The 27,131-nt window shown below is 42.4% G+C and overlaps 1 protein-coding gene across 5 annotated transcripts in view; it reads right to left on the bottom strand.

The window, feature by feature from the left end:
- FARS2 (phenylalanyl-tRNA synthetase 2, mitochondrial) overlaps positions 1–27,131 on the bottom strand; it is a 405,583-nt gene that overhangs the window by 144,493 nt on the left and 233,959 nt on the right. For all 5 annotated transcript variants that reach the window (XM_068236843.1, XM_068236844.1, XM_068236841.1 and 2 more), the window contains one exon: positions 720–880. In XM_068236843.1, the coding sequence (XP_068092944.1) occupies positions 720–880 (161 nt within the window). The remainder of the gene's footprint in view (positions 1–719; positions 881–27,131) is intronic.

Here is a 27,131-nt window from a genome sequence, read left to right as displayed (position 1 = left end):
ACTCACTGTTCCAAACTGTAGATGCTGAACACTGCCAGCTTGCACTGCAGCCCCAGGTCTCCACCATAGCAGGCCTACATGTCTCCGAGAAGTCTGGTGTCCCCTCAGCCTGCTGTCTGGATGGATTCCAGGCCTACTCACTTCTCTGGACTAGATTGCAATTGGGGGCAAAATTTAGGTGAGGTCTGGATCCACCAGCTGCCAGTCATCGGCCCCCAGCAATTTCTGCAAGGGGAGCCAGGCCACCCTTGTCCCACAAGTCAGCTAGAATGGCAGTTGCAGCCTCTGGTCCATCATGCCAGTCAGCTCACAGGGGGACTCTGGCTAGGCTCTGCTCATTTTGCCAACATGTATGCAATGAGAATAGTACTTTGGAATTAAAACAGCTGTATTAAATCTCCAATAGAGATATAGCTGAATTGGTCCACTCTTATAAAAGCTCAGATTGGAGAGGTACATGCACAGTACCCTCCAGAGCCCAGCCATGATGATATAACCCAGTATGTCTAGTGATAAAATGTAGCTAGAGGTTCAATGTAATGGGTAATTTCTCTGGATCCATGAACGTCTGCAAAATGTCTAATTCTTTCCATCATGGAAATGTATACGTAACAATATGAAATGTTTCCCAAGTATGTTCATTTGCATTATACATTGAACAAATAATATATATTTGTAATATTCCCATATGTTGTGATGGCCTTGCTGTCATTTGTTACCTGAAATTGCACTTGCTGGTTGATGTCAGAGACCAGGAATTGCTTCAGAAAGAGCTTATTTTGACTCCAGAACAGGCGGATGTCAGGAATGCCATAAAGAATCATGGCCAGTCTCTCTAATCCAAGACCAAATGCCCATCCAATTTTGTCATGAGCACCAGCTGCAATAAAAAAAGAAGAAATCCAGGAGCTTAGTATGAAAGATTTCAAACAAAATATTAATTGTATTTCCAATGTGTGAGCATAAGAGGCAGGACAATCTGTCAGTAATTGCCATCTGATGGTTCTAAAACGTACGTAAACAAAGGATTGTAAAACCAATCATCACAGAATGCTTACACAAGAAAATGTCCAAGTTCCACAAAAATATTCAAAGAAACATTACTAACTGCATGTGACCATTGCTTTTTATCACAAGGCTAGCTAAATGTAAGCATGAAGTACTTATTACAAAAATCTTTTCAACAAAGAAATGTTATTAAGCATACATACAAAGAAGGCACAGATCTGCTGGTAAACATTGTGGAAACATGAAATAAATGTAAACATGTTTAGATTATGCATGAAATGCCTAGTTGGAAGGGGGTGTAGGTAAAAGCAAGGAGTAGCCACCAAGAAAAAATACAATTCACAAATATGGTAGAACAGGAATATGCAATTAGCTGGATAAACGACAGGCAGCCCAAGGAGACAAGATTTTCTCAAACTGCTCATCCCGATTGATAAGGGAGAAGGTGATTTTCTCTAGGCAATACAACTCATTTATTTTATAGGTTACGGTTATTGGGAGCAATAAAGAGGATCTCCATTCCTTGGCTATAATGGCTTTAGCTGCATTACAGACCTGTACTAGCAGAGCATTATGCTGTTTATTAGGAACCGAAGTCTCCAAAATCGTTCGAGCTATGTGAAAGCACTCACCCCAAAACCATAGCACAGGGGGCAAATCCACCAGCAATGAGATTGATCAGCAGCAGACCCACATCTCCTAAAGCAGCTGTCTGGGAACCAAAGGCCTCTACTGTAAAGGGGTGAGGGGGTTCTGTTCCAATAGTAATATATTCTATGGACTCTTTCTTTGATAAGACTATTAATAGACAATTTTGCCAGGTCCAGGAAAATGTTGTCCCATTCTTTAGAAGACCAATTATGCTTGAATCTACCTTGCCTCTTAGACATAGCTGGTGTAAACACATCTTGCTACTGGTACCAGATGGCATCATACAATAGGGAGATTAGACCAGGCTTGTGAGTATGCTGGTGAAATTTCACTTCCTTCACGTCCTGACCATCCCCGATACTGCCCTGTATAAAATGCCTGACCTTAGGGTACCTAAAGAAGTAAAAAAAATTGGAGATCATATGTATACCTTAGTTGGAGCCAAGAGATAGGTTTGCCACAATTAAAGCGGATCCGAGATGAAAAACTAACTATAACAAGTAACTTGTCTATATATCTTATCTAAAGTTTAGAAAGTTTACACAGCAAATCTAGCTGCAAACAGCCTTAAATAGAATATGATTCTTTCTTCCTGTGATACAATGACAGCCGCCATGTTGTTTGTAAACATTACACAGAGGCAGGCTTATCTGTATCTTGAGCAAAATAACCTAATCACCCCTCCCCCTCCCTCCTCCCCTCTGCCTCTGAAATCTCTGGCTAGTAATACCTCCCCCCTCCTCCTGCCCAGACTGAGCTCCCATGAGCCCTTGCTACTGTCTGAAAGTGCCTTGGCTCTCTGAAAACCTGTGGGTGTGGCTTGTTTAGTTTATAGGGAATTAAAGTATTAAAACAAAAAGTATTTGGCTTGAGGAATGCCCTATAAACAATAGAAAAAGGAACACAATTATGCAATGAGTAAACGTTCATCTCGGATCCACTTTAAATCCTGCAATTTAACCCCAACTTGGGACTGCCAATTCACCCAAAAAGGGCCCTCACATCCAGGTGGGAAGTTCCTGTACATAAGGAGAGATTCTTCCAAAGACCATCTTTAGGAGGCCAAGACTCCTTGATTGAGACCTACCTATGGCCAAGGATTTCCGCACAACAGCTAAAGGTCTGTCCTGATTGGTCCTGATAGAGCCAAATTTAGATGGAGAAACGGGGGAGCAGGCATATACTGTCCTAATGCCCACTGTTTTCTCTCTGCCCACGCATCTTACCAAAATGTCCCCCTGGTCACCTGAGTTGGGCATTACTGTGCAGGCTCTGGCCGGGCTGCACACATCCTAAAGCACGCGCCCACAGCCTGGAGTGCACCGTGCATGACAACATGACTACATCATGCGCATGTGCTCCCAGTCACAGGCACGTCCTGTAGGATGCGCACAGCCTGGCCAGCACCTGCGCATTGATGCTTGACTCCAGAAGACGCTGCCGTGGGGCATTTAGGTAGGATGTGGGGGCAAAGAGGATAACGGGGGGAGCAATGGGCATCAGGACGGCTGACAGTATATGCCTGCTCCCCAGTTCCTACACCTTAATTCGGCTCTGGTATCCTTTAAGCAGAGGATGCTTGGTCCATAGTAATGAGCATATAGGAAGCGAAAGACCAGGGAGGCCTCAAGATCAACCTATCTGGTCTGACCATATGCAGAGGACCACTGAGCCAACTGCACAAAGAGGGAAGCATAGAAGTAGTTACTTAGGAGCCTCCAAATCATTGCTGGTTTTACCCCTAGCCAAAAACTGGTACCGTAATTAATTCTCAGAGTTTTCCCAGCCCAGAGGAGAATAGTAAAATGGGACTGGAGTTTCTTAAGGTCAGGCAATTAAATTCTGATGGGGAGGAAGTGGATAAAAAAGGTACAGAATATTGGGAAGGGCTGACATCTTCAAGGCCCGGTTAACCATTCCAACTCCCTCAACAGGCTGTGCAACTTATTAATCACGGGTGTGTAATTGTCATTATACGCGTGCATATGAATTGGCCGCTGGGAGACTTGGGCGCATGACATAGCCAGTATGCGGCTTATCCTGCTGCTGAACAAGTTCCCGGCGGCATAAATACTATTCCCCCTCCACATCCACGTGGATAGTGGGGAATGATATAATTCGGCTTCCAGCTATTGCTAGAAGCCAAATTATATTGTTTTAAGAGCAACTTCACCTCCGTCAATGATGGCGCTGAAGTTACTCCCAGTGTGCTGTCTATGGTGGCGCCGGCTGCGCCCAAATCTCCAGTGCTGTTATTACAGCGCTCATACCAGTTAAAGAGATCCTTTCCACTCCCTCAACAGGCTGTGCAACTTATTAATCACGGGTATGTAATTGGCATTATACAGCTGGCCCAATTACACATATGATTTCAAGTATTTACCCCAATGTATTTTCATTACCGTTTTATGATTTTCTTTGTCTGCTCAGTTACTGAGTTTGACCATGGATATGAGGTCATCTGACAGTCCACATACACCATAGCAAGCAATGATTCAGTGTGTACAGTAATACCAGATGTCAGCCAAGCGGTCTTGAGGAAAACAGTACTAGGTGCATATAACACATATACAGTATGATGATAAAATGTTTTAGCAATGTTGCTGCGGTTGGTTAAACTCAATTCCACCTTTGAAAAATTCACAAACTGATCTAGAAGTTTTAACGCAAAGTTTTGTCAACTTCAAAGCATAACTTGATTTATTTTTTATTTATTTCCCCTTCAGTGTGCACAACTACCCATCATAATTAGTTTGCTTTAAACAAACAGAATCATGCTGAAAGCATAATGTCCCAATTTTAAGCTGCGCGGATTGATTTTATTCCCTTAATTGTGTTCTCATGCTGCTTGGAAGCAAAACCTTACATGAAAAAAGGTGATGTGAGGACACGGGCTGGAGTATTATAGTGAATATATAAATAGTGATGTGCAGGCTAAACAGACTTTACAGAGCACAAACATTTCAACACCTTTGTCTTCCAAAAATATCACTGCTTTTTAAGTAAAGGCAACAAATGTTTCTTCTTTAGTGAAAAGAAAGAGGAGGATGGGAGAGAATTGTTTTTTTTTCTTGCAGTCAGGAAAGGAACTTTGAATACAGTTGGAGTTCCAAAATACTGCTTTTTAAAATGTAAATAAAATATTAGGTTAAAGGTTTAAATATTATTTAAGTTAAAGTTTGACTAGTTGAAGATTAATTTTCACATAGCATGAAAAGGGGTTAAAACATTTTTCATTTTTATTGCCATCTGTGTCTCTATCTAAGAGACTTTCCATGACTGCTTGTCCTAACAGAAAGTGAGAAAATCTCTCCAACAAGGACGGAGTTAAGGTAAAACTTTTTTTGAACTGCGAGAAAGTTAAAACCGCCATCATGTTTTTATCACTCAAAACGCATTTGCTGTTCCCAGGGGGTTTAGTAAAAACATGACCACCCATCTCTACAATAAGAACACATACAACAGTAAAAAATCTAAATATCATACAAACCTGTTAGCCCAACAGAAATAATGTACCCATCTTGAGCCAAAATCTAGCATCAAAACAAAGATTTTTAAAATGTTGGTGTACTTATAAACGTGTAAAGGCATTCTAAAGCTGTTTTTACAACAAAATTAAATCTGCCTACAGAGCCATCTTTTCAGGCTACATTCACAGTGGTGCATTGTGATGTGGAATAATGGCCGCTATGTAACGCGGCTTGCTCCACAGCAATGCACCACTTATAGCAACGTTCACAGTGCAGCGAGTTTATTGCGGTATAACATCATGCAGCATCGTAATTTTGCTGTGGGATACTGCAAAACGCATTCATTAACAGTAAGAGTGAAGCTTACTTTTCATTAATTTTATGCTTCACTGTATTCCAACACAACGCATTGGTAACATGCGGTGTCGCTTTCCCGATCTGTTGCATTCCTACTGTTGCAGGGAACACACTGTTAACGTAGCCTTAAAGGACACCTGAACTGAGAAAGATATGAAGGTTGCCATATTCATTTTCTTTTGAGCAATACCAGTTGCCTGGCTGTCCTGTTGTGTGGCCCCGCAGCGCGCACCGACACTGTGCTCCCATCACTAAGAGCGTTCTGCATCTGTGCAGTACTACTGTGTAGGAGCAGAATGTGCTGATGGGGGGCACACATGGGCAGACTGCGCATGAGCTGACTCTCCCCAACTGGCGGATTTACCTGCACGGTTAGTGGAGGATCGAGGTGGCCCAGGAGGATGGCAAGGGAGGCATTAGCCTGAAGGGTGCTGGAAGAAGCCCCAGGCATGTATAATTTATGTGGGGAAATCTCAGGTACACTTTAGGCCAGTGTTTGCCCATTGTAAAATCATGCCTTTCCCCAGTTTACTTCTGAAATGTATCACAGGTGGCAAAATCTTTACTATTGGAAGGTGATAGCTGTGGAATTTTCATTTACTTAAGAATTCTAAAGCCAGTAGAAACTGTGGCTGGTCTCCCAGAATGCTCAGGGGAATTCTGAATAATAATAAGCCAAGCTAAGTCTCAGTGGGAGGGAAGTGGTAGTCATCATTATATACCATATTTTTCTGACAATAAGACGCTCTTAGTCTCTTTTCCCCCCAAAAGTCTTATAGTCTGAATAATACATACTCATACCAGCACCAAGTCCCCGTGTGTCCTCTGTCCCCCGTGTCCTCCATCACAGTGCCCGGTGTCCCCGTGTCTTGTGTACATAACACTTGGGGGGAAAAGGTCCATAAGACGCACCTGCACCATGGACACACCAGGTTTAGTATATTTCTTTTCCCATTTTTTGTCCTCTAAACATAGGTGCGTCTTAAAGTCCAGGGCGTCTTATAGTCTGAAAAATATGGTAGATGTAGGAAGTGTTTCTGCTGCTGAAACCAGGAGATTTGACGTAAAAAAGTGGGTATCCTGAATCATTTTCTGCATTATACTATATAGCATTACAGTTCCTCTTTAATGCACAATATACCATATTTACTGCAATACAAACATTTGCTGGAGAAATCTTAGTTTTGTTGTTCTTGGACATTTGATAAGCATACTGGGCATCCTGGTGCTTCTTAGCTAATAAAGGCAAAAGCTCAAAAACTTTTTAAAAGATAAAAAAAACATTTGTACTTCCTGACATTTTTTTGTAAAGAGAACAAGCTGGCACAAGAATACTGAAGGCAAGGATATGTCAAGCGCTGGAAGTTTTCTTTCATTAATTGGGTTCTTCACAGACGAGTAAAGGAAAGAATCTTTTCAGTAAAATGTGCAGGCACTTGTCTGTTAAATTGCTGTAAATGACATGAAATGTGTGGTGGGATAAAAAGATACAGAATTTACTGAAAAGACCAAAGGGAACACACGGGAGCTTAACCTAGAGACACAACCAGGGTATAGAATTCATGATTCAGGAACTCTTTCCTAAGTCTGCTGAGCAGAACTTCTCAACTAGGACAGGTAACTTCAGAAGGAAATCAACCTTCATATTTTAGGAGTAAAACAGCCACATTAACAGGAATGAGATGGAAAATATAACCTAGATATACCACTAAATGTGTTAAAAATGAAAGCTATGCTACAAAAATAAAAAATGCGTAATTTTATTTAATGTCATAGTTTCCAGGGCACCTTTTTCTTTATGATCTATGAAAGTAAGGAATATTGACCCTGATGCATTAAACGTTTCTTAGAGTTTTCACATTTTGTAGATTCAATCTTGAAGTTACTTTGTTGTCGAAAACTGTTGATGCTGTTTTGATAACTAGCTGCTAAAATGGTGTTAAAATAAAAAGTACCACTTGTTGAATTAGTGCTTTCTACATTTACATGAATGGATGAATAAAGATGTCCTGGTGCCTTCATAATAAACCCCAGCTTTACAGTGGCACAATAGTGTTTCCCAGTTTATCAGTATCATATAGTGCCCCAGCTTCCCAGTAAACATAGCAAAAAAAAAAAAAGAGAATCTGCGTTTTCCAGCTCTTCCCGTAGTATGTCTCATAGTAGTGCCCATAGTAGTAAGCCTGGATTGCTCTAGCGTCTTTGATAGTGTGGCCATCCATTTTGTAGGGACCATTCTAGAATGTCTCCAGCTATCAGTATACTTGTCCTGGTGGCCATAACCACATTCGCGGGTGAAATCATGTAAGCACGCATGTTGCAGTATGTGCATTCCCCTGTGCACAAACAGGACAGCTTTTGATTTGAAGTTTGCAAAAGCACACATGGTGTAGCCTATGGCACATATTAAGAGGATATTTAAATGCTGTAAGTTTTCAACAGCTCATATTGTGCACTTCTCTGCCTTGAGAGCTCCTGATATTTACTGTTGACCCTTGCAGTACTTGAGTAGTGCGGCCTTTGCTACGGTAATGCGCATTACTAATGAGCATTACCGTAGCAATGGTTGCGCTACTCAAGGGCAGCGAGTCACTCTAATAGCACACCTTGCAGTACTGCAGGTGGAAGTAAGGGTAATATTGCCGTGTGTTGTCTGCGCACGCCAACCCAGAGGTACCCAGAGATACGTGCATTAAACTCAATATGTGCATTTGTTCCAGAGTAAGATGTACTATAGATGTACTATAGATGTACTATAGATGTACTATAACTCACTTTTTCTATGTATATACACCTTAGAACAATATGTTTTTACTGATAGGCGTGCTTTAGTAATATTATATAGTATTATTATATTGAAATTGGTACCTTTTACTCCACAAGGAAAATATTTGAAGCTCTAGCATTGTTTTGCTGCAGTACTTTCCAATTAGGATACTAGTGATCTGACATTTTGTGGTAGTTCAACACTGCTAATTAATCCATGCCAATATAGCTGTTGCATTGTTCTAACTACGATATTTTTATCTACTGTACAAAACGCAGCAAACATCTCAAAGCAAGAAATGTCATAATAAAGAAAAACATAAGCTATTTGTAGTTAAAAAATAATTAGATGTTAATGAGGCATGGAGAACGCAATTGTTTTTTCAAAGTGATTTTACTTGATCCTATTTTAGCCATTCCCAATTTAATTGGCATTCGAAAGATTAGGTTCTACATGTATGCATAACACAAATGGTTCTGTGCCAGTTGTTATAATATGTGTTCAGCTGCAACTAGAGGTTTAACTCTTGCTTAAAGTAATTGGGTGTTTTAATAACTATAAATATGAAATAACTACTCTAATGCACTGAGTTCATAAAATGTGTCTTATTGTTTTCTTTCTAATGAAGCATATGGTTTTTAAAGATTATTAGATAAAACTAATTAAAACTATTTTCCAATGCAACAAGCCACAAAGGTAGGTTTATCTTATTTTATAAGCATTGTATTATTAAAGAATCCCATATTCAGACATGAAAAGATACATAAGCAAGCATACATATTATTTTTTAGATTTTCCTTTTGATGTGCTATCTGCCACTGTTAAAATAAACCTACCATTGAAATGATACTGTTCTGAGACTTTTCATTTCTTTGTCATTGGACAAACTTACAAAATCAGTGAGGGGTCAAATAATTATTTCCTCCACTGTATGTGCTTAAAGGAAAGTGGAATATATGTTACTGTTAATTTGATAAATATGCATCATCATCAAGCATAGGTTAATTTAATAATTAATTCACATTTTAAAGAATTGATCATGGTATCATGTTATTCATAATAATTTCCTTGCACATCTTTTATCACATTGACCGCTCATACTGGTTATGTTGTAAAACAACTGGTTATTATGCAAACTAACTGATCCATCAACCTCCAACCTATTAAGGTGTCCAATAATGGTACAATTTTTCACTAAATGCGATCTTTCGATGCAATTTTTACAATCGAAAATAATCGGAAGGTAATTATCGATTGTTCACATTTACAGAACGGTTCTTTCTTTTTTGAAATTCAATCGTAAAATCCAACTTTTGGATCCATTTTATCCTATTTAGCAATCGATCAAAGAATCGTTCCTTATCGATTGCCTTCATAAAGAGCAAATTTTCTATACAATTTGATCATTAAAATCGCATTTGGTGAAAAAATTGTACCGCTAATGGGCACCTTTAAAGTGAATCTGAAGCAGAAGAAGAATAAAAATAAAACACAGATACTCACCTAAGTAGAGGGAAGCCTCTGGTTCCTACAGAGCCTTCCCGTTCTCCTGCCGGTCTCCTCGTTCCCTCGCAGGCTTGTCCATTCGAATCTGCTGCCGCGGGAGACTTCGGCAATTTTCAGAAGCACTCGGACGCGTGAGTGCATCGGAGAGGGCGCTAGTGTGTGCGCAGTATGGAGCAGCCCATCTTCGAAAGCCCGAGTGCTTCCAAAGACTGCTGAAGGCCACACAACATGGAAGAGAGCAGTCCACAACCAAATGGTCGTGGACTGCTAACAGGCGAGCCTGTGGGTAAACGCAGAGACTAGGAGAACGGGAACGCTCTATAGGACCCAGTGCCTTGCCTCTCCTTAGATAAATATCTGTTTTTTTATTTTATTTTCACTTAAGACTCCCTTTAACATTTAAAGATGTGAATTTCACATCCTGCAGTTAAACACGCCTCTGTGTGCTTCTCCACATGCACATTTCCATTGTTCCCGCTTGTGCACTCATTTCAGAGTGAATGACTGCTCATAAAAGCAGCACTCATTCATAAGGGCAGAAGAAAAACAAAATCAACAGTTTAACAAAAAAAAAAGCGTTAAAGTGGCAGTGTCACCCTTAAATAAAGTCCCCTCAAGTAAAGTATTAACCCCTACCTAACTTATTAACCCCTTGTGTCACCTATGCTTAGCCTTAAGATTAACCACCCTGGCGTTCTGATGAGATCGCCAGGGCAACTGCGGGAGGGGTTTTTTTTAATAAAAAAAAATTATTTCATGCAGCCAACTGAAAGTTGGCTGCATGAAAGCCCACTAGAGGGCGCTCCGGAGGCGTTCTTCCGATCGCCTCCGGCAAGCAGAACTAACAAGGAAGGCTGCAATGAGCAGCCTTCCTTGTTTGGCTTTCCTCGTTGCCATGGCGACGAGCGGAGTGACGTCATGGACGTCAGCTGACGTCCGCCGCCTCCGATCCAGCCCTTAGCGCTGGCCGGAACTATTTGTTCCGGCTGCGCAGGGCTCGGGCGGCTGGGGGGACCCTCTTTCACCGCTGCTCGCGGCGGATCGCCACAGAGCGGCGGCGATCAGGCAGCACATGTGTGCGTGTGCTGCTTTTTATTTCATCAAAATCGGCCCAGCAGGGCCTGAGCGGCACCCTCTGGCGGTAATGGACGAGCTGAGCTCGTCCATACCGCTAAGGTGGTTAATGAACACCTGTAATGGCTGCCACCCATTTCAATCGGTTGCCATCACTAGGGCGACAGTTCTGGGACCTAACACTGTACAGAAACATTGCTGTGCTGTTGCTTAGCAGTTTGTAGTTTCCAAACTGTGCGCCATAGCGAATGAATACAATCAATAGAGACGCACAGGCTGGAGATAATGGTACGCCACCTTCTCAAGTAGAGATAAAGTAGGGTGTCATTTTATCTGAGAAAAGAAAAATAATATATTTAGAGGTGTTTTATAACTGTGGCACTTATGTGAAAGTTAGGAAGGTAGAAATATTAAAATGTGTATTTTATGCATTTACATCTTTTGGTAACAAATATTACTTAAAGAAAGCCTAGACTGTCCTGAAAAAATTGCTGTACCATAGCGACATAACTGAAATGCTAAAATGGTCAGGAATCTTTAACCAGCTGAGCGGTCTGGACGAGCTCAGCTCGTCCAACACCGCCAGCGGCTGCCGCTCAGGCCCTGCTGGGCCGATTTTGATGAAATAAAAAGCAGCACACGCAGCCGGCACTTTGCCAGCCGCGTGTGCTGCCTGATCGCCGCCGCTCTGCGGCGATTCGCCGCGAGCAGCGGCGAAAGAGGGCCCCCCTAGCCGCCTGAGCCCTGCACAGCCGGAACAAAAAGTTCCGGCCAGCGCTAAGGGCTGGATCGGAGGCGGCTGACGTCGATGACGTCACTCCGCTCGTCGCTATGGCGACGATATAAGCAAAACAAGGAAGGCCGCTCATTGCGGCCTTCCTTGTTTATTCTGGGCGCCGGAGGCGATCGGAAGATCGCCTCCGGAGCGCCCTCTAGTGGGCTTTCATGCAGCCAACTTTCAGTTGGCTGCATGAAATAGTTTTTTTTTTATTTAAAAAAAACCTTCCCGCAGCCACCCTGGCGATTTAATCAGAACGCCAGGGTGGTTAAGTACATACTATCCCAGAAAAAAAAAACCACATATATAAGTAAACCGTTAGTTTACGTACATAACATATGTATTGTATTGTCCACATTTTGATTTCAATTAATTTTATATAGTACATAAAGAGAAAACTTATGATATTCTTGAGAAAAGAAAACAGAAAAAACAGGCACCAGTATGCGGCAGGGATGGAACGGCCACAGGTGGGCTTACCTGCAACGTGCACCGATATGCAGAAGCGTCTTAAGGAAAGGAGAGAGGCGGGCACTGCTGAATAAAATCCCTTTATTGTGGCCGGGTTACAGAGTGGTTGCAGTGGGGGGAGAGGGTTGCCTGACAGCTGTTTCGCAGGTATGCAACCTGCTTCTTCAGAGGCTAGAAGCTAGCCTCTGAAGAAGCAGGTTGCATACCTGCGAAACAGCTGTCAGGCAACCCTCTCCCCCCACTGCAACCACTCTGTAACCCGGCCACAATAAAGGGATTTTATGCAGCAGTGCCCGACTCTCTCCTTTTCATAAAGAGAAAACTATTCTGCCTCTGACTGAAGTCAATCCTGATGTCATTTCCTCCCTTACTCCTCAAGGAGCAGGAGGGGAAAAAAGGAAGATAACCAGGCTTTTCTTAGCTTTCCTTTTCCTGGCAATGTATAAGAGAAGAGCCAGGCTCACTGAGATAAGATTCACTACAGCAGATACATTTATTATTATATTGGAATGCTTGTAATGCAGGGTGAGAATGTAGACTACATAAAAAAGCAGCAGTGGGTAATAGGAACTTAATTTTATCGGCATCAAACCCTCTTTAAAGGGTCCGAGGAGATCTATATAAAAAAAAAATCTACTTGCCCGGGGCATCCTCCAGCCCCTTGCAGCCGTCCTGTGCCCTCGATGCAGCTCCGTTTCCCGCTTGTGGACCTTTAGTCCCCACCAGTGCAAGATTCCAACCTCGGCAGGTTGGCATCCACTGCGCCTGTGCGAGAGTCACTCGGTGTTGAACTGACGTCATCTGAATTGTATTGCGCAGGTGCAGAACTTTTCTCGCACAGGTGCAGTGGACCCTGGGCCACCAGCGGGAAGCAGAGTTGTGGCAAGGGCACAGGACGGCTGCAAGGGGCTGGAGGAAGTTCCAGGTAAGTATTTGTTTTAATATCTCCTTGGACATTCTCTTTAAGGGGTAACATGTGAAGTGGTTAAATTAACAGTAACATATAACACTTAATTTGCTACTTTAACTCCAAGTTGCACTCTGCTCAATAATGCAAATATTATACTCTAATGATGGCCCTTCATTTGTTCTCAGAGCATTTTGCTACAGTGTATCTCCACATTGAGACCTGTATACACTTTCAATAAAAGTAGTTGCACATGAATCATCTCACCAGGGTCGTTTGACAGTTACTCCGAAAAATTCTTGCCTCTTGACTATCAATGAGAATGACAAGTGACAAAGTCTAAGGGAAGAAGATCCCTTGGAATTTTTCAAATTACAGCAGATGGCTGCTATCCATATACAGTATACATAATTTCAATGTGCCTGGTGTGTTCACATTACAAACTGTAGTTGGTGCCATGGCTTGTCTTACACTGCTGGACATGTGAGGCAGGAATAGAAGAGGGAAACATTTCACCATAAAGGAGGGAAACATTTCACCATAGAAGAGGGAAACATTTCACCATAGAAGAGGGAAACATTTCACTTAAAGTGAACCTCCGGACTAAAAATCGACTCAGCAGCACTGAAAAGGCTTGGTGTTTCTTTAACAGTTTCACAGCATCAGAAATTTGTTTCTCTTATACAAGCCTCATTTCTACCTGCACAGAAGAAAACTGCCCGGGCTTTTTTTCCCTGATGCTGTGCAAAGCATGATGGGATTTCTGATTTTGTTGTTCTCCTTCTGCTGTTTTGGTGCAATTTTTTTTTTTAATTTTGACTTTGACATTTGAAGCCTAGCGTGTGCAGCTGGGAGGGGTAATCAGGACACAGGACAGTTGGAACTGTCTCCTGCTCCTTGTCACCTCATTTCAACCAAAAAGATGGCTGCCCCCATAACAAATCACAAACATTTGCCTGTTCTTTTAAAACAGGGTGGGTAAGAGATTATATTACCTATCTATTCTAATTAACATAACCAATGTTACTTGATGACAGTATGTTTGTCTAAGCTGAAGTTCCCCTTTAAGAGCAGCCAACAATAGTGCTGTATTTAAGTGTAATGATGACTTTTAATAAGAACAAGTTCATAAACAACTGGCAGCACAGGGGTGCTTAAATGTTTTCATGGGTTTGTGGAATCTTCAAAATAATAATGCATAATTGAACCAAGAGAAGGATTATTTGGGTGGATCTAGAATACATATCATTGTAGCTACCTTTTAATGAATAAAGAAATTATCAGCTGAAGCTGTCATTTGTCTGATAAATACAGTGGCTTGCAAAAGTATTCGGCCCCCTTGAAGTTTTCCACATTTTGTCATATTACTGCCACAAACATGAATCAATCTTATTGGAATTCCACGTGAAAGACCAATACAAAGTGGTGTACACCTGAGAAGTGGAGCTAAAATCATACATGATTCCAAACATTTTTTACAAATAAATAACTGCAAAGTGGGGTGTGCGTAATTATTCAGCCCCCTTTGGTCTGAGTGCAGCCAGTTGCCCAAAGACATTGCCCGATTAGTGCTAATGACTAAATGGAGTGCACCTGTGTGTAATTTAATGTCAGTACAAATATAGCTGCTCTGTGACGGCCTCAGAGGTTGTCTAAGAGAATCTTGGGAACAACACCATGAAGTCCAAAGAACACACCAGACAGGTCAGGGATAAGGTTATTGAGAAATTTAAAGCAGGCTTAGGCTACAAAAAGATTTCCAAAGCCTTGAACATCCCACGGAGCACTGTTCAAGCGATCATTCAGAAATGGAAGGAGTATGGCACAACTGTAAACCTACCAAGACAAGGCTGTCCACCTAAACTCACAGGCCGAACAAGGAGAGCGCTCATCAAAAATGCAATCAAGAGGCCCATGGTGACTGTGGACGAGCTGCAGAGATCTACAACTCAGGTGGGGGAATCTGTCCATAGGACAACTATTAGTCGTGCACCGCACAAAGTTGGCCTTTATGGAAGAGTGGCAAGAAGAAAGCCACTGTTAACAGAAAAGCATAAGAAGTCCCGTTTGCAGTTTGCCACAAGCCATGTGGGGGACACAGCAAACATGTGGAAGAAAGTGCTCTGGTCAAATGAGACCAAAATAGAAAGTTTTGGCCAAAATGCAAAAAGCTATGTGTGGCGGAAAACTAACACTGCACATCACTCAGAACGCACCATCTCCACTGTCAAATATGGTGGTGGCAGCATCATGCTCTGGGGGTGCTACTCTTCAGCAGGGACAGGGAAGCTGGTCAGAGTTGATGGTAAGATGGATGGAGCCAAATACAGGGCAATCTTGGAAGAAAACCTCTTGGAGTTTGCAAAAGACTTAAGACTGGGGCGGAGGTTCACCTTCTATCAGGACAACAACCCTAAACATAAAGCCAGGGCAACAATGGAATGGTTTAAAACCAAACATATCCATGTGCTAGAATGGCCCAGTCAAAGTCCAGATCTAAATCCAATCGAGAATCGGTGGCAAGATCTGAAAACTGCTGTTCACAAACGCTATCCATCTAATCTGACTGAGCTGGAGCTGTTTTGCAAAGAAGAATGGGCAAGGATTTCAGTCTCTAGAAGTGCAAAGCTGGTAGAGACATACCCTAAAAGACTGTCAGCTGTAATTGCAGCAAAAGGTGGTTCTACAAAGTATTGACTCAGAGGGCCGAATAATTACGCACACCCCACGTTGCAGTTATTTATTTGTAAAAAATGTTAGGAATCATGTATGATTTTCGTTCCACTTCTCACCTGTACACCATTTTGTATTGGTCTTTCTCGTGGAATTCCAATAAAATCGATTCATGTTTGTGGCAGTAATATGACAAAATGTGGAAAACTTCAAGGGGGCCGAATACTTTTGCAAGCCACTTTATATAGCAAAGTGAAGGTGTTAGGGCCCTCTTCTACTAAATTTGTTGTGATACGTTTTTACGATTGCACGTGTTTCAATAACTGCAAAGAATGGGCAAATCTAATGTAAATCACGGTGCCCCTTTTCCACTGCCGCGTTTCGATTGGGTAAATATTAAAAGCCTTGGCATACTGCATTTTATTGCGTTTTGTGATCCAATAAAAGTCAGTGGATTCGCATTGTGAAATGCATTACCAATAATAAAAATGTGTTGTTTATGCGATTTCCAGGGTTATTGCCCAGAGCTCACTGGGATTCCTGTGTGATATCACTTCCAGCGTTTGATGCAATGCAACGCTATGGGCTGTTTATCTATCACCGCTACCATCCCACCCCAATCAACCAAGATTTCCCTTCCTGTCCCATTGATACATTCCATCAATTTCTGGTCATAAAGGAAATAACTATGCGCGTTGAGTCCTATGGGAGAAAAGCACTTTACAAATGTTATTGTATTGTATTGTAAATAGAATCCATCTGATGTGATCAGAGTGATTGAATCTGCAGGAATCAACTGGGAAAATCGATGTGTGTATTGGCACCTTTACTCTAATCTGCAGTGGTCACAATTTAGATGTAAAACTGTGCAGGCAATAACATTTCAATCAAAGTAAGAAAGGAGGCGGCACACCACAGGCTGCAAAAGTTTCTTGTATTGCGAAACAGACACTACATGTTACTGACACGCTGGTCCTTTATCAGGTGTATAAGGTTATACACCTCATGAAGGACCTGCGTGTCCGTAACATGTAGCGTCTGTTCCGCAATACAAGAAACTTTTGCAGACAGTGGTGTGCCGTCTCCTTTTTAACTTTGGTTGTACCTGGACTGTTAGAGCAATCCGGTCGTGGCCTGGCACAGGCTTATACCCAGGAGTGTTCTACCTGGGAGCTGTTTTCTGTGGAATTCTCAATTGTATGCATAACATTTTAATCTAAAAGATAGGAGAGGTTTTTAGTGGAAAAGGGCCCTAAAAAACCTTTTTATAGGGTGTTTCATTAAAAAAATGTAGGGGCAAAAAAGTGGAGTTTGTAGGTTTTGCAAGCTTGAATATTCTATTTATTAACCCTCATTCAGAGGCAGTTACAGTTCTAATTTATGGAGTTCAGAGGAAACATAACAAAAAATAATATACAGTCATATTAAAAGCAGTCTCTCAGACTGCTACAATGATGCATACATGGTGTATTCTATGTTGGTGATTTGCCAAGACCCGGATGCAGCCCCAAACCCTAACATTTCCACCACCACCATGTATTACAGTTTGTATTAGGCAGTTCTGGAGAAATACTCACTTTGGTTTTCACCAAATATGTTTACGTGTACTGTGTTAAAATGACTCAATATCTGCCTCGTGTCCAAACCACATTTCCCCAGTAGTCTTTGACTTGGCCTAGACTTATGAACGTGTGTTCATCATAAAACTTCATTTTATTTGGATGACCTTTCGGAAAAGCAAAGCGTTCCCCCGGCACATTTTCTATGTAAAATGGATGTAGGTTCTTTCTAATGTTAGATTTAGGCATTAGTAATAGTTACAAATATTTAGGCTACGTTCATAGTGTGGTGCAACATAATGGACGCACCATAACGCAGAATGCCACACTGCAATGTAAAAGCTATGTGATGCCGAGTACATTGTCAGAAAACAATGCGTGTTAACTGTGGTGGTGAAGCAGAATTTTCCTTAACTGCATGCTCCACTGTATGCGACGGAACACGTGTGGTGCAATTTTTCCACTCCATTGCATTCTTGTTTTTACAGGAAAAATGCAACACCAACTGAAAGCCTGTCATCCACGTTGTTTCACAAAATATGAGACAGGATATAAATGGAATATGCTAATGGTAAACACACACATAAAAGGTGTTTGTGTATACACATATCACAGCATAGTGAACGCCTCTGGCAACCCATCCAAGAAAACCCAGGCGGGAAAAAGCTGCATTTCCACAGTAATGAAGAAGAGGCACATTGACATGAGCAAACAGACACTTCCCTGCTGACCTCTCCATTTATCCCTCTTCAGATTTCTAATGTTTATCATATAGCACATTGATGGCTCACAGGAATTACAGTCAAGTATAAGATTTGATTTCCTTTCCTTATTGATGAGAAAATCATCTCATAAAGGCATAATTCACTTCAAAACATATTTGTATAAGGTTGGGACTAAACATGAAGCAGATTTAATCTATCCTTAATGTATATATTAGAAAAGGACAATGAAAAAAAATGCATTAGTGGGAAAGTGCACATTGTTCAGTGCTGGTGTTCAGTACTGGCTGCTATACATACTCTTGACTTTTTTGTTATGCCTTTATAAAAGTCAAGCTTTAAATTAACACCTTCTTGACTTACACATGAGAAGAGACTTTTTACCTAATTTACAAAATGTTCTTATTCTTGAGGTTGACTTTATTTTAAGCACATATGGGTTTATATGTCACGGAGCAGCAATTCATTGGTTTTGGATGCATCTGGAAATCATCAAGCCAAAACATATGGGAGTGGTAGAACATAATAATGGCTCTTATTAAAAAGGTCGCCATAGTCATATCAATGCAAATCTATCGCGCCAAGTGTATAAAAAAGGCACCATGCAAATATAAAACAACAATATTGCTTGTAAAAGGGTGCCATGTAAACATAGAACTACTATGTAAGACACACTTCTTCTCCTCCAAAGGTGTGTGTGTGTGTGTGTGTGTGGGGGGGGGGGGGGGGGGGGGGGGGGGGGGTAGGTGCATCTTATAGTCCAAAAAATGTGTCCAAAGTCCCCCTAGAACGAAGTGCAAGTGCAGAGCAGAGTCCTCACCTACACAGTCCTGGCTCCGAGTTTTGCAACCTCCTGTTTCCTTCAGCCTGCCGGTGGGGATCCATTTTCACTGGCTTTCATCCCTGCGCTGACCATGGCAGACATCGGTGCATACACACTTACACACTTGTGCACTGACTCTCTGCTTCAAGCCCAGCCTTCGGCAGCTTCTCATCCGCGCGCACATTCCTCCCCCCTCCATAGCATCTTCCTCAATGGGGATGCCACGCTCTGCCCACTGTTCACTTCCAAGCCATTTACCAATCAGGCGGGAGCTGCTGCCCCAGACCGTCAATCACAGCCACCCACTGCCTCCTTTCCTTTCCTGATTGGTGGCGAAAGGTCTCGCCGGTGGGACCAAGACTCAATTGTTTGGACCAATCACTGCATTTCCTCTACAGTAGAGGAAATACAGTGATTTACCCCAATGACCTAGCCTTGAGAATCTGCCAAAGACCGGGCTAGGGCCAGTGCACAAGAGTGTATGTCACAAACACAGGGTCGCACAACAGCCGGGAGCCCCAGTCTCTCTCACTGGCTGGGGCCCCCAAACCACCATGCGATACCCAGAGGGAACTGCGGGTGGGCCCTGGACCTCACACCCCCCGGGAATTCACCCCCCCCCCCCCCAGCCTCTGAACTGAATGCTAACTGCAAAACACACAATTTGCTCCCTCCCAGCTAAAGCACTTTCCTACCTTTATTTGGTCAGCAGGCATCAGTCAGCCAATCAGGTGTAATGTCATACACCCTTTGTCTGCTGTATCAAATCTAGCAGGAATTACATAAATCAGGTAGCATTCAGGTGGGAGGCCTCGGTTGGACGTAATCGTAGATCACATCTTTTACAGGGACACCCGTGTAGGCACATCTCCCACACGGCTCCCTGCCTCCGGTTGACAGGTGAGTGGTTAGGGAGGGGACCATGTGGGAGATGTGCCTACATGGGGCGTCCCTGTAAAAGATATAATCTACAATTACGTCCAACCGAAGCCTCCCACCTGAATGCTACTTAATTTATGCAATTCCTGCTAGATTTGGTACGGCAGGCAAAGGGTGTATAACATTACACCTGATTGGCTGACTGGTGCCTGCTGACCAAATAAAGGTAGTAAAGTGCTTTAGCTGGGAGTGAGTAAATTGTGTGTTTTGCAGTTAGCATTCAGTTCAGAGGCTGGGGGGGGGGGGGGTGAATTCCCGGGGGGTGTGAGGTCCAGGGCCCACCCGCAGTTCCCTCTGGGTATCGCATGGTGGTTCGCATGGGGGGGGGGGGGTAGGTGCATCTTATAGTCCAAAAAATGTGTCCAAAGTCCCCCTAGAACGAAGTGCAAGTGCAGAGCAGAGTCCTCACCTACACAGTCCTGGCTCCGAGTTTTGCAACCTCCTGTTTCCTTCAGCCTGCCGGTGGGGATCCATTTTCACTGGCTTTCATCCCTGCGCTGACCATGGCAGACATCGGTGCATACACACTTACACACTTGTGCACTGACTCTCTGCTTCAAGCCCAGCCTTCGGCAGCTTCTCATCCGCGCGCACATTCCTCCCCCCTCCATAGCATCTTCCTCAATGGGGATGCCACGCTCTGCCCACTGTTCACTTCCAAGCCATTTACCAATCAGGCGGGAGCTGCTGCCCCAGACCGTCAATCACAGCCACCCACTGCCTCCTTTCCTTTCCTGATTGGTGGCGAAAGGTCTCGCCGGTGGGACCAAGACTCAATTGTTTGGACCAATCACTGCATTTCCTCTACAGTAGAGGAAATACAGTGATTTACCCCAATGACCTAGCCTTGAGAATCTGCCAAAGACCGGGCTAGGGCCAGTGCACAAGAGTGTATGTCACAAACACAGGGTCGCACAACAGCCGGGAGCCCCAGTCTCTCTCACTGGCTGGGGCCCCCAAACCACCATGCGATACCCAGAGGGAACTGCGGGTGGGCCCTGGACCTCACACCCCCCGGGAATTCACCCCCCCCCCCCCCAGCCTCTGAACTGAATGCTAACTGCAAAACACACAATTTGCTCCCTCCCAGCTAAAGCACTTTCCTACCTTTATTTGGTCAGCAGGCATCAGTCAGCCAATCAGGTGTAATGTCATACACCCTTTGTCTGCTGTATCAAATCTAGCAGGAATTACATAAATCAGGTAGCATTCAGGTGGGAGGCCTCGGTTGGACGTAATCGTAGATCACATCTTTTACAGGGACACCCGTGTAGGCACATCTCCCACACGGCTCCCTGCCTCCGGTTGACAGGTGAGTGGTTAGGGAGGGGACCATGTGGGAGATGTGCCTACATGGGGCATCCCTGTAAAAGATATAATCTACAATTACGTCCAACCGAAGCCTCCCACCTGAATGCTACTTAATTTATGCAATTCCTGCTAGATTTGGTACGGCAGGCAAAGGGTGTATAACATTACACCTGATTGGCTGACTGGTGCCTGCTGACCAAATAAAGGTAGTAAAGTGCCTTAGCTGGGAGTGAGTAAATTGTGTGTTTTGCACAAGAGAGTCAGCACGGGGATGAAAGACAGTGAAAATGAATCCCCACCAGCTCGTTACAGGAAACAGAAGCAGGAGAATTAGTATATAGCTTGTGAAGCTGACTATGTGTGGCTACGGTACTGCTGGTAAGAGTGTGTGCACGGAGTCAGGGAACAGAGGACACGGGACAGACAGAGGACACGGGGGGTATGAACAGAGGACACAGGGGGCACCTATGGGGGTGAGGGAGGGGGTTAAGGTTAGGCACCACCGGGGGGGTTTAAGGTTAGGAACCACCGGGGGGGTCTTAGGGTTAGACACAACCAAGGTGGGGTTAAGGTTAGGCACCACTAGAGGGTCTTAGGGTTAGGCACCACCTGCTGGGTTAAGGTTAGGCCCCACCAGGGGGGCTCTTAGGGTTAGGCAGTACAAGGGGGGGGGGTCTTAGGGTTAGGCTTCACCAGGGAGGTCTTAGGGTTAGGCACCACCAAGGGAACATTCTGTGTGAGTGTAGGGACAGCTTAGGTTATAGTAAAATATCAGTAAGTATATTTTACTATATGAATGAAGTAGTTCAATATCGGTAATTTAAATGATATTTAAAGAAAAAACGTTTGAGATAGAATATAGGAAGGGTTTGTCCTGATTGAATACAAATGGGTTAATTATAAAAATACAAAACTTTATTTAACACTTGCAGAAAAATCTATTTCTTTCTATAAAAACACATGACAGCAAACTGCCCCACAAAACACCACCCCTGTCTCCGAACCCAGCTACCCCTCACAAATACTGCCTGATAAATCTAGCTGGTGTATTCTCATGTGCACATGGGTCTAAATTCAGGCTGCACAGCCTAACATCAAAAAGTTATTTTAATATTTTCTGACACATGCAGGATAATGAGAGATCCAAAAATTAGCACAAGTCTATAGAGCCAGACAGTGGGAAAAAGAGCACACTTGGTGGACCCTCTCTTGCTCAGCAAAGCTATGATACAGGCATCTCATCATCTCCAAAAACAGCGTGGAAAGGATACTCTTGATAACAGTTGTGATAAATCACTTAAACACCGCCTATGAGGCATACTCAGCAAACTTAAGGTATCGGTCCAGCCCACACTTCAAGTATTCAAAAGAGCATTATTTGTTGTATGAGCAGATTGCTGACACAATACTGCAGCGTATTGCAGTTCATGCATAAGATAGCTGATATCGTAAAGCATGTAAAAATATGTTCAGTGATTGCAGCAAGCAAGCAAGCCAAGCATGATGTATATCTCAACAGCAGAAAAAGTTCAGCAAAGCGATGACAACTGGCGCTGTATATAACATGCAGGCTGTCTGGTGTTGTCAAAACTTCCCAGTGGGCCCTTACTATATCCCAGAAGTGGGGCTTGTTCAGGCTTGAAGAGGAAGAGGCTGAGTCTGAGGCTGTCTGAGGCTGTAAGGAGGGGATGGGACCCGGAGCTAGTGTGAGCCGGAAGATGGGGGAGACGTCGTTATGTTATAGTGATATTTATCACTATTACTGCTGCTTATTTTACTAAACCTAAAAATATAGGTTACAGTGGGGTTACAGTCGCCAGGTTAAAGTGTGGTCACCTTGAGAGTCAACAAATTTTGAGACAATTTTGGGCTAATTGGCCCTTGTTCTAAATTAAGAACCGTCTTTGTTGGACATATACATATGTAACAACTTTTGAAATTTGTTTATGACCTTTTTAACAGATTTTCATATTACAATAAAAAATAGGTGCTTGAACAGCATATACTGGTAGTGTGTTGGTGTTTTGTTGTATATAGTTCACCAGGGTTTGGACCCACCAAGGTTACATACGTGTATATGTACAAGGGATCTATCGTTTTTGTACAGTGGGGAATAGTAGAATATCAGTATAATAAACTATATCCTGACACCCATTTTACTAAATAATAACTTCTATATTGTTTATATTTGGCACCCTTTTTATCTGGAGCCTTTATTATATGCACACATGGGAGCTTCTTATCACTTGACATTGTTCAGGAGTTACTGGCAAATTTAATTGATGGCTGAGTAAAAAGAATAATTCACCTGAACGTGGCTCCTACCTTGATCTCGAGTGAAGTTTTCTGCTGTGGAGTGGTCTTTCAGCACCACTGCACTGCTGGCTCTCTCCTGTGTAATCAGTTGCACTACTACTACATTGGCAGGCACCCCAACACCCTCCCAGCCTCCGCCAATGCCAAGCAACTTGGTACTCATCTAACCTCCACCGCTTGCTATTGCTACATGCCAGGCACCTTGACAATCCCTGAAGATTCTTATTGGTCCAATTAGTGGACCAATGGAAAACTGTAGCAGGAGCTGTGAAGAAGTGTTTTTGTCTAGGGTCTTAATTTACATTGTAGTGAATAGTGGCAGGGTAGTGAATATTGGCATGGAGCAGTGGCTGAGGTGGTGTTCAGTGCAGCTGTGGCAAGGAACAATGGTGCCAGGCAGAGCCTGGTATAGGTGCACAGATGTTGGGAGTGTGTTGGGCTGCCCAAAATGTAGTGGTGGCAGACATCAGGAGAGTATCAGGGTACTCAACACTGTAGAAGTAGGAACCAGAAGAGTTCCAGCAGACATGGGAAGTGTGTCAGAGTGTACAGCAATGTAGAGGTAGTGAACAGTGGGTGTGGCGGTAGTACCAACAGGGAGCTCTGGCCAGGGGGCAGATCTTCCATCAAGATTGCAGATAAAAAAAGAGGCACATACAGAAGGAAGACGTATACATAACAACATGACATCAGAAGAAAAAAAGAAAACATATGAACATATTTTTTTTTCTTATTAAGTCCATTTTTTTTTTTTTATTTATTTACAATAAATAGGTAGTGAATCAAATGTGACCCTCTATACCTATTTAATTAGAAGGGGCAGATATATCTGGGGATCCCCTTATTAAAAGGGGTTTCCAGATTCTACCATAATGCCCCTCACTCAGGAAAAATTCCCACATGTAAGGGGGAAGTTTCCCCCAAACTCCTGGGCACCAGAGGTGTGGATGACTCCCTTGTCCTTCCTTGACATGGACAAGGACTTTGCAGAAGAGGGAATAGATTTCTGTCAGCAAAGAAAGAAACCATCAATCTGAAAAGCAATTACAGTATTGTTGTCTCTCAAACTGGGAAGGGTTAGAAAGCCCCTTCTAATAAAGAACATGGTAGCATAGTTTAGGTTTGCAAAGTTGAACAAGCCACAAACCTTTGGACAGACAAGACAGACAGGAAAAGACATCATACCAACTTGTGATAATTGAGTGACCCATAACCTGCTGTGTATACAAGAGTAAAAGTGGGACTATCTGTGCAAAAGCTTGTTTGAAACAGGTTCATGCAACAAGGCAATGATCTCAAGCACACATCAGCAAATGTACAACAGAATGGCGGAAAAAGAAAAGAATCAAGGAGCTGCAACAGTCCAGTCAAAGTCCAGGGCTCTCCCAGTCAAACTGCTGTGAAAGGACCTCAGAGTACACTAAAAACACTGGTGGAGGCGCCCTTGGTGAATTGTAAGCCTTTGGACAGGGTTCTCCTCCTTTTGTGTCCTACCTGATCTTGCACCTCCATTACTGTGAACCCATGCTATGCATCTGAGTGAACCTAACTTGCCTAATCTCCATGCTCCATCCAGTGACTGACTAAGCATTACCTGGTACTCATACTATGGTGTGTGATCTGGTTTTCTTGTATTCCTGTATTGTCATATTGCTGTATGTCACCCCTAAATATTGTCTGTAACCTAAATTAATGTTCAGCGGTGCGTAATATGTTGGCGCTTTATAAATACAATAAATAAATAAATAAATTCATGCATGTTAAGACAAACGCATTTCACGGGTCCTTGCCTGCTTCCTCAGGTCAATACAAGTGCCTAGAATGCAACGATCTCTAGCACAAGTGCCTCTCATAAAAGTATACCACAGACCTTAATACTAAAAAAAAGTAAGCATTAACCACTTTACTACTGAGGGGTTTTTCCTCTTAAGGGCCAGAGCAATTTTCACCTTTCAGTGCTCCCTCCATTCATTCACCTATAACTGTATTACTACTCATCACCACAAAACAATCTACAGTATATCTTGTTTTGTTCACCACCAATTAGGCTTTCTTTGGGTGGTACTTATTGCTAAGAATTATTTTATTCTAAATGCATTTTAATGGGAAAAATAAAAAAAATTAAAAAAAAATTCACAGTTTTCGGCCATTATAGTTTCAAAATGACACATGCTACCGTGATTAAAACCCTCACATTTTATTTGTCCCGGTTATTGCAACGTTTAAAATATTTCCGTAGTACAATGCATGACACCAATATTGTATTTTGAAATAAAGGTGTATTGTTTCAATTTTGCATCCATTACTATTTACAAGCCCATAGTTTATAAAGTAACAGTAAAATACCCTCTTGACGTACATATTAAAAAAGTTCAGTCCCTAAGGTAACTAATCATGTATTTTTTTTAAATGCAATTATTTTTTAATTCAAAAATTTTATTTGGATAATTATGGGATAGTGTGGGAGATAAGGTGTTAATTGTTAATTTTAAATGTACGGTAAGTGTGAGTCTTTTTCTAAAAATAAATGAGTGTAGGTGTAATTTTACTATATGGCTACGAGATGTCCTTGCACATTATTTCCTGTTAGGATACTATAAGTACACAAACAGGAAGTAATGAGTAGATGTGTTACTTTGGAGAGGTACGATGATTGCGGCATCTAATTGATGTTGGCGATCATTGACACAGGGACATAGATTGATGAACGGTAAAAGTGTGGGAGCAAGCGGCGGCCGTCAGATTCAGTTGATGATTATCTATGTCCCTGGGCAGGAACTGAAGTCCTGCAGGATGTAGATAATCCGTTGCAAACCACATAAGTGGTTAAGGTCTGTCGTATTGCTATAGACTGCCAAGTGTTGCATACCATTTCAGAAAACAAATACAAATTGAGAATAAAAAGTGTAAATAATCAAGCTGCAGCACATTGAGATTTTTTTTTCATAAAAATAAGAAATAAAATAATTATGATAATGAACCTGGCTTCAGAGACCAACTGGTGCCAGATAAGTCTTCAGACTAACTATTGAAATATTGCTTTTAAATAGCTAGTCACATATACCTTTGCACTTTGCCATTACACTGTGGGTCTTGAATATAGTCTTCTAAAACATATACTTTATACATATTACATCTAAGGTGCTCACATTTACACACAGCATTATTGCTGCAGATGTCTTTTTCAACAGCTTCACTAGCACAATAGCTTAAACAATAGAACATGACAAAATAAATTTCTACTTGTTACAAATAACTAGCAAGACAAAACCGCCTGAGGCATTGCTTTGGGTGGTCTACAGCCACAAATAAAATTGCTTAGGACAAGCCACATGCAACCATAAAAAGGGCTTAATTTGAGCCTGTTTATTAAATAACAGAGTATAACAAATGTACAGGCTAAAACACTATCCAGATAAATATGACTGCACCAATACAGACAGTGGGAGACTGTTAAAAAAAGCACAATAACATTGGGTATTGAATAGGAATAACAATTGCACATACAAAAAGTAGTGCTTCACAAGTTATCAGCTGCAAATATGTTAAACTACTGTATCTCTTTAGCAAGCTGATTTAATTGAGTTTCTTTTAAACTACACATGCTCATGGGCATGCATGCACAGTGTTGTCAAAAGTGACATTAACAGACATTACATGACCTTTGCCTAATGCAATAAGTGGCTATGTATAGGGAAATGTGCATGCCTGTGCAGATTCTCTGTTCAGATCAGTCCACTGAGCTGAACAGAGAATCTGCATAGGCATGCACATTTCCCTACACATGCACATTTCCCTG

This window comes from Hyperolius riggenbachi, chromosome 5, assembly GCF_040937935.1.
Source record: "Hyperolius riggenbachi isolate aHypRig1 chromosome 5, aHypRig1.pri, whole genome shotgun sequence".
In the NCBI taxonomy this organism is placed as follows: Eukaryota; Metazoa; Chordata; class Amphibia; order Anura; family Hyperoliidae; genus Hyperolius; species Hyperolius riggenbachi.
Note: the sequence above shows the minus strand (reverse complement) of the source record. Positions and strands in the feature narration are given on the sequence as shown.